This window comes from Belonocnema kinseyi, chromosome 9 (assembly GCF_010883055.1).
Source record: "Belonocnema kinseyi isolate 2016_QV_RU_SX_M_011 chromosome 9, B_treatae_v1, whole genome shotgun sequence".
Lineage (NCBI taxonomy): Eukaryota > Metazoa > Arthropoda > Insecta > Hymenoptera > Cynipidae > Belonocnema > Belonocnema kinseyi.
Window position 1 is genome coordinate 8,082,190 of NC_046665.1, and position 13,908 is coordinate 8,096,097.

Sequence of the window (13,908 nt, forward strand, 5' to 3'; positions counted from 1 at the left end):
AAAGATCTGTTTTATTGTTACCATTTACACAATCTCTTTTATGTTCAGCTATGCGTGTCTTTAATATCCTGCCAGTTTCCCAAATGTAAAATGTGTTGCAACCAATACATTTGGAAATACATTCTTATGCAAATTCTGCTAAAAAAAACCCTACTTGTATATATTTTAAGGTGATTCTGTTCATCAATGTTATAATAAAAAATCTTTGGTACTTTAATCCGTTTAAAATGTCGATTTCCTTGGTTCAATAATTAGGATATGATTAAATGACCCTAAAAATAAATTCTAATGCAAATCCTGCTAAAAAACGCTACCTGTACATATTCTAAAGTCATTTTGTTCATCAATGTTATTATAAAAAATCTCTGGTACTTTATCCCGTTTAAATTATCGATTTCCTTGGGTTTTTATAAATAGGGAGTGATTAGGCGACCCTGAAAATAAATTCTTATGCAAACTCTGCTAAAAAAACCCTACCTGTATATATTTTACGGTGATTCTGTTCATCAATGTTATAATAAAAAATCTTTGGTACTTTAACCCGTTTAAAATATCGATTTCCTTGATTTAATAATCAGGGGATGATTAAATGAATCTGTAAATAAATTCTAATGCAAATCCTAATATAAAATGCTACCTGTATATATTTTAAAGTGATTCTGTTCATCAATGTTATAATAAAAAATCTCTGGTACTTTATCCCGTTTAAATACCAATTTCCTTGGTTCAATAATTAGGGGATGATTAAATGACCCTAAAAATAAAGTCTACTGCAAATCCTGATAAATAAGGCTACCTACATATGTTTTAATGTGATTTTATAAGCCTGATCTTTGGTGATTTATTCCTTACGAAAAGTTAATTTCTCTTCTTTTCTAAATAAGGGATGATTAAACAACCCCTTGACATGCACACTTCCTCTACTTATCTGAAAGTTATTTCATATACTTTTCACCGGTGGCCATTTTACTGTACATTTAGTGCAGGGTCCTTTTTGTGATCATTTGAAGTAAAATATGCGATTTTATACGAAAAATTTCGTCACTTTTTAAGTGAAAAACAACGTTAATATATAAAAATTTAAACAAAAATATCGATTGGGCGAGGATTTTATTATGTAGAAAAAGTTTATCAAGTTTGAGAAGGATCGATTTAGTAGTTTTTGTCAAATCACTGGAACGGACTTTTAAAAAGTGGTTGCGAGAAAAACTTGTTCAAAGTTTTAAACATTGAAAAAGTGAAGAAAACATTTCTTTTAATGATTTGAGTTCCTTTTTTCCATTACACTGTGCACATTTCACGAACTAGAAAGTGTAGTGAAAACTAATAAAAATGTTATTATTTCATACTATTTGTCATTGTCTTCTGGCACGTTCCTATATTTTCAAGCGCAGCTGCGGTCTATGAGGAGCGTCGACTTTAAATCTATAACTTCAATAGTTCTGGTCCGATTGACTTCAAATTCTGACACAATATTTTTAAAATATTTTACAACAAAAAAAAAAAAAATTTCCAGTGCTTATCCCCCATTCCCCGCTTAAAGAATTTGTGAACACATGAAAAAATCTGAGATGATCAAACACATTTTTTAGTTAAATTATTATTTTAATGTTCTGTGAAAATTAATTTTTTCCTCTTAAGATAATTTAAGAAGATCATTTACAATGCAGTTAATTTTTTTTTGTACATCTTTAATTTTATATTAAATTTTACTGATTTTTCTTGTTTTAATTAGAGGTTTTCTCTGTGAAAATATTTTTTTTCTAATCAACTTCCATTAGGAATTGTCAAAAATGTTGTAGTTGGCAATCATTTTTCAAGCATTCTTGAAAGTGCAAGTTATTCTTTAAAAATTGTTTTGTGACATAGTTTGGTAAAAATAAAAATATTCACATTAGCAAAAGACGCAGCCAAGTAATAATTAACACTGTTGTAAAATTACTGAAATCACACCAAAAAAATGTCATTGAAGAAGTATCTGTTTCATGACCCCTGCTGCTTATTTCATCCCTTCTCTTATATTAGCTCTATTATGTACATTCGTCTACAAGATATATCCCAATTATTTAAGCCCTTTTACTTCTTCTAACATTATTCTGCCTCTTTAAAAATTTCCAATACTCTCATAATTAATCCCCCTCTTGTCCCCCTTTTCAACACAACTTTTTCTATTTCACCTCGGTCTACGAGTCAATCGCCGCCTTTAAGTCCACGAACATTGCCATCATTGCCCCCTTTTTGCCTTTTAATCATCTTATTTACTAAATAGTTCAGAACATAAATGTTGTCCATCAACCTCATTTCTTTTCTAAACCCTGTCTGATTCGGTGGCTTTATCTTCGTTTCTTCAATTTCTTTCATCAATCTCTATGACAAAACAGTTAATATACTTTATACAGTTTTGGGATCAACGTCATACCCCTATAATCTTTAACCTCCTCTCCTTTGCCTTTCTTCACTATTGGTATCACTACTCCTTCTTTTCATAACTCTGGCCACCCCTCTCCTCTCCATACTCCATTACACATTGTCCATATTTCTTTAGTGCCGTCCCTGCATATTTCCATATTTCATTTGGAATCTCATATATACCAGGTGACTTTCCGTCTTTCATTATTCCTAACACCTTGAGTATTTCTTTCTTTGTTATGTCCGCTTCCTCATCTCTTTCTCTATCATATTTCCCTTCCTTCCTAACTTTTCTCTCTTCTCCTCATAGCAAATTCAAAAAATACTTGTTCCATTCTACCATTTCAATATCTTGGTTTACTCTATCTGTTCTTTTTCTTTCTCTCTCTCTCTATTTTATACCTTTCAAATCTCTTCTTCCGTCCTAGTCTTCTCCGCCTCTTCCATAAACCTTTTATTCTCTTCCGCTTTCTTTTGATCACACAACTAAGTTTACTCCTTCTTTTTTCTCTAATATTCTTCTCCATTACTTTTTTGTTTTTCTTTATTTTTTTATTCCTTTCTGACCTCCTTCTTTTTCACTTTACAGTCCTCATCCTATCCACTTCTATTCCCCCCATTACTAATTTTGATATTTCTGCCCATTTCTCTAAACTGTGCTTTTCCTTGCGTTAATCAATCCCAAATATCTACAATATTGACCTTTTCTCAATTTTTTTCATATTTCCGTTAAGACAGACCAACCCAACTCCTCCAAGCTCTTCAAAAACTTCTTTCTCTCCTCATTCCGTACCTTATCTTTGGATTTTCTTTTTCTCATTTCACCCCATTCCCTTCCTCCTATATCTTCTGTTCTCTCACGCATTGAAATCCCCACCTTATCTTAGCCTTATCTTTTTTTTTTAATTTTCTTCCATCATTTCATTCATCTCCGCTGCTTTCTCGTGCATATCACCGTTCACATAAACCCTCACTATCTTACACTTCTCCCATCTTTACCTCTTCTACTATTAATCCTTCTTTTTTTTCTTTCCTCTCTTTCTTATCATTCCCCATTGTACATTCGTTCCTTACTCCCATCACCATTCCATCCATTGTTCTGCCCTTTTTATTCTTCTTCTTCGCATTTTGAACTTACCATTTGCAACCTCTTGGTAGCTTTCCCCTGACTCTTTCCCATCCCTTTTCATCTAGCCACGTCTCAATCATTATGACTAAATCCAACTGTCTCAAATTTCTCATAAACTCCTGATCCTTTCTCTCCAATCCTGCTATATTCCAGTAACATCTATCTGTATGCTTCCATACTCTACCTTAGCATCAATTCTTTTTAGTACTTCTTCTACTCTACCCTTCAGCTCCTTCCCCTCTAATCTTAAACCCTTTATCACTATGTTTCTTTTTCTTTCTTCCCTCTCCTTCTTCGCTATAATTTGTTCTATTTTCTTAGTCTTTCCTTCTCCGTATTCCTACTATCACCCCCTCCAAACTCCCGGTTTAAGCTTTCTTTTTTTTTATCTGGAATGGAAGCTTCTAATGTGTCCCCTAAGGGTTTACATATTTTCTTACACCTTCTTGTCTATTCCTTTACACACCCTCCACACACTTACTTGGTGGTGGAAGGGGGACCACAGTTTAAGGCGGGTTCCGAACCACCAATAGCAACAGCCTTAAGTACTTATAGAAAACCTTTTTCTCTAGAGGTACCGGTCCCACGACTCTCCAAAGATGAACAACTCCCTTGCTAGGCTAGTGTATAATAAACAAAATTTTTATAATAAAAAAACGTCTTTTAACACCAAAAAAGCGGAATACTCAAAAAACTTTATTTATCACTTAACGCAAAAATACATACATCTATATACTGGCCTTAAAATTTAGACATCGATTATGAACAACGAAGGAGTTTACAGACGAATTAAGAAGAAACATGGAGATTATGCAGTCTGGATTATTAAAAAGTGGAAACACCTCACTTTTTATATGGAAAAAAGAAAAAATCAACGTAGATTTTTATACAGATGTACGTAGTCTTCAGCGATTTTTCTTTTATCTCCATAGTAAGTAAACATCAACGACTAATAATCACATACTAATTAAATAGCTTCTATATTATTCCTTAACGTATGTATTTCCTTTTAGAATAAGCCTTCAAAAGGACCTGAAAATCAGGTTGAAACATGTCGGCACAACATTTTTTATAATAAAAAAAAAATTTAACACCAAAAAAATTAACATACGTTAATTTATATTGATGTAAATGGTGTGAAAAATCAGTAAGGCATTGGCTTCAAGCGGTTAGTTTTTTCATACCAGTCTGTCTTTAAGCGATCACCTTCTCTTATTATTAGGACATTAGGAAAGATAATTCCATTGTCTCTTTCTTTTCAAGACTGAACTGTAAATTGTGACTGAAGTTATTGAAAACATTCAGAATTGTTTGAATTTGACCAGCAGGAGCAACAGCCATAATATCATCGACGTAACGGAAGTAAACAGGTAACCATATTGGAAGGGAAGCTAATCAGCTTTTTTCTAAAGCGTCCATCACAATGTCTGATAAAATTGGGTAGAGTGGAGAACCCATCGAAAAGTCGGATTTTTGTTTGTAGGATACTCCTTTAAAAATAAAAGAGAAATTACACGGACAAATTCGTAATCCTGTAAGAAACTGGCTCATGGGCATTTTAACATTATTTTGAATACTTTTGGATAGGCATTATAGGAACGTTTGTGAACAAGGATACGGTGTGAAGTGAAAATAGTTTTAACCCTGGTGGGATTGTGACGTTTTTAATTTTATTGGTGATTTTAAAATTGGTTTTTACTCTTGATATTGGAGGCATTAAATTTCGAACAATGATATAATTGTAATAGAAAGCGAGGTTTTAAATTGGACTGCATATAAATGAAACAATTAGTCTAAGCTATTTGGGGTCTTTGCGAATTTTTCTTAGTCCATAACATTGGGAAGGATGGGATTATTAGCTTTCAAAGACATAGCTGTGAATTTCTTTATATAATCTTGATCGTTCCAATATTTTATCAGGTTATTAACTGTAGTTTGAGTTTCGTGTGTGGGGTCTTCAGATAATTGTTTAAAAATTTTTGTGTCTGACAACATGAGGGTTAAATCTGTTTTTTATGACACATGCATGATTTCAGCCCTTTCTGAAGCCTATGAAGCGGGCCTAAAGCTCTACTTTTTACTCCCTAGGACGTGAAAAGTGACGTCAGAGGTGATTAATGAAAGTTATACATCTATGAGCTTGCAATTTACAATACTCAGCCCACTCACCGTAAAAATGTAAGGAAATTTTGGTTGCAGATAATAGAATAGTGCGGTAATTCATGGAAAGTTACCATATATAACTGGTCACATTACAATAAAAGACCAAAAATTTCCATAAATTTCTGAATATTTATAAACATTTCCAAATTGAAATTTCGGTAATCTACCCATAAATTACCTGTAATCTTACCAAAAATTTCATAAATTTCTGGAAATTAAAAAAAGTTTAAAATTGAATGTTTAATAATTTATCTGAATTTAACATAAATTACCTATAATATTACCATAGATTACCAAAAATGTCATAAATTTCTGGAAATTTCTAAAAATATTTAAAATACAATTTTGGATAATTTATGGTAAGTTACCATATTTACCTGGAACATTACTATAAATTACCGAAAATTTCCATTAATTTCCGAAAATTTATACACTTCGAGATATAATTTTAGGTATTTTATCTTAAGTTACTATACATTTTCGGTAAAATTGCCATAATTTATCAAAAAATCTAATAAATTTACGAAAATTTATAAAAATGTTGAAAATTTTAATTTGGGAAATTTATGGTAGGTTACCATAAGTTATCTTTAAAATTACTGTAAATAATGCTTTTTTTATATGAAATCTAATATGGTCGGAAATCATGGCTGAAATTCGAGAAATGTTTGAAATCATCCATTTGTTATAAAAAATATCGTATGTGCCAAGGGGGAGAGGGATTTTTTCGGCTTGTTTACGTTTTCAATACTCGTCTCCGACTCGCGCTACGCGCTCGCCTACGATTCGTACTAAAAACCTACACTCGTCGAAAAAGTCCCTCTTCTCCCCCTAGGTGCATAATATACTATTATACTCCTCTTTGTCAATAGCTACTGAGATGTTACCTTTTTCAGATTTACTAATTAAAATATTAGGATTCTTTTTTAGAAATGTTTGAGTAAGTTTAAGATACGCGTTTACTGGTTTCTGAAAGTCATTCATGAAATCTATGTGCAAATCTTGTTGTTGGACGAAATTACTGATGCAATTGACGAATTTTAGTCTGACTCTATTTCAGTCTGCAGCTTGGGTGTTTTTTATATTGGATTCAAACTAAGCAATAAGGCGATTGATGGGTAGCTTGTAACCGGGAATTGGCAAACCGAACTTTTCTCCCAGACCGGCGGTTCTCCCCACGAATTCAGGAATTTGTGTGTTGGTTAAGTTAACAAATGTGCTTTTCTCATCAGTAGAAATGTTTCAAGAACATTTGCATGATTAATATTGCATTCCAAATTTTTCAATTCTAACTGACAATTATTTGAATATTTGTTGCTTTTTTTCATGAAACTTATTCACATTTTGTGTTATGTACGGAGATACAAATGTCTCTTACCTAATTATTCGAAGTGGACATTTTAAATTGTGCTTATATATTAGATGCATACCTTCATGCAACGGAGTTTTTATCGAACCTGATAGATAGAAACACGTGTAGATTTAGATGAATTTGGGGGGCACGTTCTCTTCTGCATCAAAGAATAAAGAATCTCTGGTTGGAACTCTCGACGAGGGTGAAACTTACTTTGGATCATTTCTTGAGATTTGAAAGGACATCACCATATTCTTCTAAGATTTTGTTGAAAAATCCGTTGCCCCTTAAAATTTATTTTTGAGGGTCAATACAATCACCCAGCTATTACTATGAATAAATTGATCAATTTACAATTTCTAAAATACATACAGAATTTTTTATATTGCTTTAAGTTTTAACTACAGTTATCTAATTTCTTTGCTTCGTAAAAATTGAGCTTCAAAATTTGACAGTTACGTGGCTTATTTGTAACTTCGTTCTCATAAGACAGGAAATCTTTTTCGATCTGAAGCTCAGATGATTTAAGACAGGTATTTTTTCGTGGTTCTTATAACTTGAATTAATTAAGAAATATATTTATGATTTACTTTTCGCGTAATTTAAAGTACTTACAACTAAGCGTCGAGCAAAATTATATTTCCTCTTCCTTAATACTATACCTATTCCTATTAATATATCACAATCGTATTGTATTGTATTGTCAGACTAGGGTGGACGGAGCGATCCTTCTAAGGTCATCAGTTAGATGCACAGATTGGAAGCACTATCCCGGTGTGTTATGCAAGTGTATGTGTGTCTTCATTACTCGAAATAGTTCATGGTATAAAAATGCAGCTTTTGTTTTAGAAATGTTAAGAGTTATATATTTATGTAAAATTGTATAATATATTGTATAATTTTATGATAAAAATAAATGATATGCTTGAAAACTGTTCTGCGAAATACTTGAGGATGACGTATGAGTGCGAACGCAGGATATCCTTTACAGCAAAGTATTTAGGAGGAATGTTTGACTCTAAATTAACCTGGAAACTCCAGGTTTACGACAAAATGTTTTCCGCTTGACGATCACTGGTGCTATGAAAATAACACCAATATCAGCTGTGGAGGTCATTCTGGACATCCCGCCGATGTACTATTTGGAACACAGGCGGCTCTAAAGACTCCTTGGAAACAGGGACTGGAAATATAAGAAAAGCCAAGATCTGAGATAACAAAAGCACTAGGCATATTCCCTACAATTTTCGAGGCTGAAATTTTAGCTATTAAGCTTGTCTTGAGAAAATTTGTAAGCGGACTTATAAAGGCTATCATATTTACGTTTCTTCTGACAGTCAAGCAGCACTTAAGGCTCTTACATCTGAAGAGATTACTTCTACACTATTCTGAGTTGCCTTCAAGATTTACTCAAGTTTGCTGGTAAAAACTGGGTATGATCTCGGTTTCCGGCCATGAAAATGTTGAAGATAATGGGAAAGCAGATGCACCAGATTTCATATCTGGTACATGTACTAGGATGACTAAGGAATACCTAAAGATGCTAAGAAGACAGATTAATGTCGTAGTAAGGATGCTTAATGGAAAAGTGTGATTTTCGTGAAAAGAAAGCTCATCACATACTTTGTAAATGTGATACACTAGCATGCCTCAGAAATGAATACCTGAGGGATTATTTTCTCAAACCAGAAGACTTTTTTATATCTCCTGAAAATCAGTGTATCCCTTTATGGTAAAGATGAACATTCTGGAAGACAGTTAAATTTAAGTGTATAGCACAATAGGTTTTAACACACTGATAATCTAATGCTCGTCTTGCCACACGGCCAGGGGGAACACGCGTCGTTGTGAAGAATGGTCAGTGTAAGATCTGCTGAAATCTCCTATTCTTGACCACTCAAAGTATCAGTTCTATAAAGCCTGATATTGGCCTCCAAGATCTGTGGAAGATAATTTACGTGATTGAATTCTCAGCAACAGGCGATGGTTAATTCACTGTAAAAGAGGGATATAAACGGACGAAATATCGAAAACGTGTTTTCTACGTAAGCAGGCTGTACCAAGGCTACAAAGTCTATTTTGTAGTCTCATAATCGGCTCATAATCACTGTTCCTCATAACATTCTACGAAAATTGGTAGCTCTGAAAAAGTATCCAAAGGTGAAACTTTTATCTCCAACTGTGCCGTCTGCCGCGTTAGGTTACATGCGGCTAGAGACCGGTCTCTTGCAACTTCTTATAATATTGAGCCTCATGTTAGAATTGCGGGATTCGATCCCTCAGAAAGTACCTCTGCAAATTTTTCCAGGTTCCTTCACCGAGGTTCTAGTGGTTCAGATCCTACCTTAAGCTGTAGGTCTCCCTTATCAGATCACTTGATTGAATTATGAAAATGCGCCCGTGACTAATCATATATACCGGGATAGCCCCGTGCAGTCTATTGAGAAAAAAATAAAACAATATAACTCTTTGAAAAAATGTATTCGACATATTGGGCTGCAACCATCTTGAGTTTCAAACAAATTTTATTATAATATAATTGAAGTATTAGCCTTGAGAAAGCATCCAGAGGCGACTGTTGTTATTCCCAACGCTCGCGGCCGCTGTGTAACGATAAGAGCGACAAAAGACGAAATCCAAACTACACCATTTTTCTTACTTTGTAGGGCTTGAGCTTTCCTTTCATTAGCTTAACAGTTATGTTGGTTTAGCATTGCTACAGGTTAAGTTTGCCATGTAGTCTTTTGAATATTTTAAAACGCTTCTCGCTCTTCAATGATCGTCGGAGTGCCCCTGAAGCCACCGCTGGGGGCCACATCATGCGGGCAGTGGTGATAAAGAGCTGCGAGATGGCCAGGTAGATCTCACTTATCAAACAGCTGACCAGAAAGAACATCGGCGCAAACGGTAAACAGTGGAACGTCAACTTGCCTGTTAAGGACTATTTGGCTAGTGTTAGCAATTTGCCGCTAACCAACTCAACAAGAATATCATGGGAAAGTATCAAGTGGGATATCACAACGAAAGAGGAATTGGTGCGTCTCTATTATGAAAGTGCAAAGTTTAAAACCAAAAGCGAAAAAGGATACAATTTCAGGACCAGGTTTGCTGCAAAGTACTCTTAGATAAAGATATCGCTAAAGTGAAGGACATCAGTATTTATCTACACAACCGCAAGACCGAGCAATAAAGAATAAAGAACAGGTTGATTCAGCGTGGAAAAACGTCAATAATAAACATCAGTTACAGAAAGATGCACCGAGAGATCAAGCAGCGGCAGCTGATATGCTTGCGCAACCAAATCATGATCCAGCATCACCATATCTCCACAGGCATATAAACTGATTCAATTAGAGGCAGAAGCAGATTCAGCAAACAAAAAAGCGATTAAAATGGTCATAACATATGGACAACAATTTTATGCGCCTTTTTTTGGTAAAGAAGAGTGGTCAAAGTGTCAGGAGAGAACACCATCGACTCCTCTTACTTAAGTACGCAGAGTTAGCTATGAGAATAAATGAGCAAATTCTAGGAGATAAAAAAATGCTCAATATCTGTAAACAGATTGATTTTTGTTATTGAAATAGCTGCCAGCAAAATGGAAGTTCATACATGTACAATCTGCGTGCACTAACAGAATACCTGAACAGCAAGGGTTTACCTAAGCATTTTCATGCAATACTAAGGGCTGGTTCAACCAACCTCTGTAAAATCATTGGTTAACTAACAGCGGGTTAAATGTAATTCCATAGTTAAGCTTTGATTATCCTGTCGCGCGTTCCACCACGTTTTTGGAGGTCCCGGTTAGCTAACCTGATAGTCGTTTCGAAATAACTCCTATTTTACTTTTAATCATTCGCGTGATTGGCTACTTATCGATCGAGAGGAAAGCAAAGCAATAGGGCCGTGCGCGCCAAATCCATGTAAGATTCACTCCATGCTCGTGTCCAACCTAAAAAAAGTGAATTTGTATGCGTGTTTTTTTCGTGTTATATTTCCGCTTTATTCGTGTTATCTGTGATGATATGGCCGAATAACAAGTGAGATTGTCTAATTTTCTTCCTAATGCTCCTTCAATTTGATTCAGCACATCATTTGCACAAGCTTTTGTTAAGCTAAATCTCGTTTGAAAATCAACTTTGTCGAAATTATCAAAAAAATTCATTCTTTCTTTGAAAATTCGCGGTCTTCTGCGGATAAATTCAAAAATGTCTTCTTCTACTTAGTTATCAGACGACCTCAGAACTTCTTCTAAAAACTCCATATTTTAGAACGACACTGCACTTTTTAGGTTAAAGGACGATTAAGTCGCCCTAACCGACCAATCTTGAACGGTTAGATTTAACGGTGGTTATTGCGAGTTAACCGGCTGTTAAAAAGAGGTGGAACGCGTAGGTAGCCTTAACCGAGGATTAAATTTTTAACCTAGGTTGGTGGAACGGGCCCTAACTACGTTACAGGTGCAAATTCTTGAGTATTGTATAGCAGTGACAACCGTTAGAAAGTTGAGCCGCAGAAATAGGCGTACAAATTCAGCCTTCGCCCACGAAGGAATCAAGATTTACCATAAAAGATAAGGTTGGATATGGATGTCGTCTACGTAAGGTGCTAATTAGGTCGATTGATTCAATACAAGAAAGGAAACAGTAAAACCAGAAAGCCGATAAACCATGTTACTAAAATCATCCACCTTTGATACATTGAGACATTGACACAAGCAATATTGGATAAGATTATAGACTGCAAACGGCAGAAACTTGATGTTCTTACTGCTCTACTGTGCTGACAGAAGAAAAGTAGTGCAAAATGACAAAACTAAAAAAAGTTATGTTGAAAATCACATTCGACCGTAATTCAACTTACCATATTTTCAGAACTTGACTGCGAATAAGGTAGTAAATTTACGAGACCTCAATACTAATTAACATTGTGCTATATTTAAACTGAAGCGAACATTGTGATAAAATCGTGACACTTGTAATTTAACAGTCGCAGCTAATTTCACTGGAAACTATTTGACCTATGTAATAAGTCGTGTATATACATAGAGCATTGCATTTACATGAGACTGCAATTACAGATAACAGCGCCGACAGGCAAGTCCGCCTAGGCCAGCAAACAAAGTCGCTTCAGTGCGACTTTTTACACTGTGGTTTTCACGGTTAAGTTATATGGATCACGATATCGGAGGGCGGTAGGGGGCTAAATCGGACATAAGTGGTCAACAAGGGGGAACAATCCATTTTCGGGCGTCCACTTTTTCAAATTCAATAATTTCCATGTAATGAGGTACATTTCTTAAAATTCCCCTATCTGATGATATGCAGGTACTTTCGAATTCTGCCGCGGCGATTAAGGCGATAGCAGCGCCATCCAGCGGTTCTGGTAAAGACCATCTGGTATTACTAGATAAATTTTGATGTAGTTTTTGAGAGAAAGTTCTATGTTTCATCATAAGAATAAATGTTTCTCAAATTGACGAGGGCTTTAATCCCTTATAATTTAATAATGATGAAAAAAAGTAAAAATATAAAAATAGGGGGTCCCTGCGTTTACGACGTCCTTTAAGAAGAGGGCCTGGAAATCGAATAAAATCGGACAAGTAGGGGGGGAGCTAAAATTCCAGAAATTTTGCGGACCTCCTTTATGGACAGCCTCCACCTCAATTTAAGATGTTATTTTACTTTCTAAAACATGCAAGATATTGATGTATAATGCCAACCACATCAGTATGCCTGTACGCATATTCTCTCTGAGCTATTCCGCGACAACAATCTAATGCGAAAACATTCAATGTTTTGTCTAAAAGATATTCACTCATTTTGCACCTAAAATTACGAATCACTTATAATTATATTTAGAAATGCTGCGTATTTACACGCAGTGTGTTTTTTCAGTGGCATTCATGTTTTTACGTAAGTCTCGTTCAGTGTGTTCCTAAGCAGAGAAAGCAAGAGCAAGCAATGACCCTAAGATGGAACTGATTAACACCACAGCTTCAGGTGATACAGCGGTTTTGAAAAGGGAAAGTAACTGGAAAGATCCAGGCCGGGAAACGGTGCACAACTTCTGCTGCAAGTACTTGACGCGTATGCATTCCACGTTAGCAAGGTGCTTTCAGAAGATCGTCGAACACTCAGATCTGATAAGGGGCTTTCTGTTCAAAGATACTACGTATATGAGTCTTAAAAACCAGGCGCTCTAAATCCCTCTAAATTTCGACTGATAGCCAGTCGTCCAACAGTTTATAAATAAGTTAGTGTGATTATTGCAAATGAGTTCAATTCTCACTGAGACGAGAATGAAATACCTACAGAACAATAAAAAAAATGTTACAAAAACTTGCGGGACAGTAAATATCTAGTCACCATACACGCTGATGCCGTTACGTAAGCAAGTAAACATCAAAGAAACTTGCACATGGCATATCTGGACTAAAAGAAACCTTTCCTTCTGTACCACATGCCTATTTGCTTAAAGTCTTAAAAAGAGGCGAGTCACATAAATACCTGTGTATTCTCGAATCTGAGGTTATTTAGCATACGATAGTTAAGAACAGCCTAACGACGGCCTTCACTACCAGACTAAAGATTGATTCTGAAGAGTTATCTTAACGCGGCATCAAATGGTTGAATACCGACATTGAAAAGTTAAACAGAAATGACACAATGATCTGATGAGCATCATACATCAACATTTTGCGACTGCTGTAACCTTCAACTCTCGCGGCCGCTGTGTAAGGAGAATAGCAAGGCACTTTATTTCATCTAAATTCGCCCTTCTAGCACGCTAATCCAGTAATTCAAGCCTATATTAAATTTCATACTGCTGGTAAAAGTTTTCTTTCTTTCTA

The 13,908-nt window shown here is 35.1% G+C and overlaps 1 protein-coding gene across 1 annotated transcript in view; it reads right to left on the reverse strand.

The window, feature by feature from the left end:
* LOC117179685 (heparan sulfate 2-O-sulfotransferase 1-like) overlaps positions 1-7,152 on the reverse strand; it is a 43,284-nt gene extending 36,132 nt beyond the window's left edge. Inside the window, exon 1 of the mRNA XM_033371710.1 lies at positions 7,132-7,152. Coding sequence (XP_033227601.1) covers positions 7,132-7,137 — 6 coding nt within the window. The 5' untranslated portion in view covers positions 7,138-7,152. The remainder of the gene's footprint in view (positions 1-7,131) is intronic.
* Positions 7,153-13,908: the final 6,756 nt, after the last annotated feature.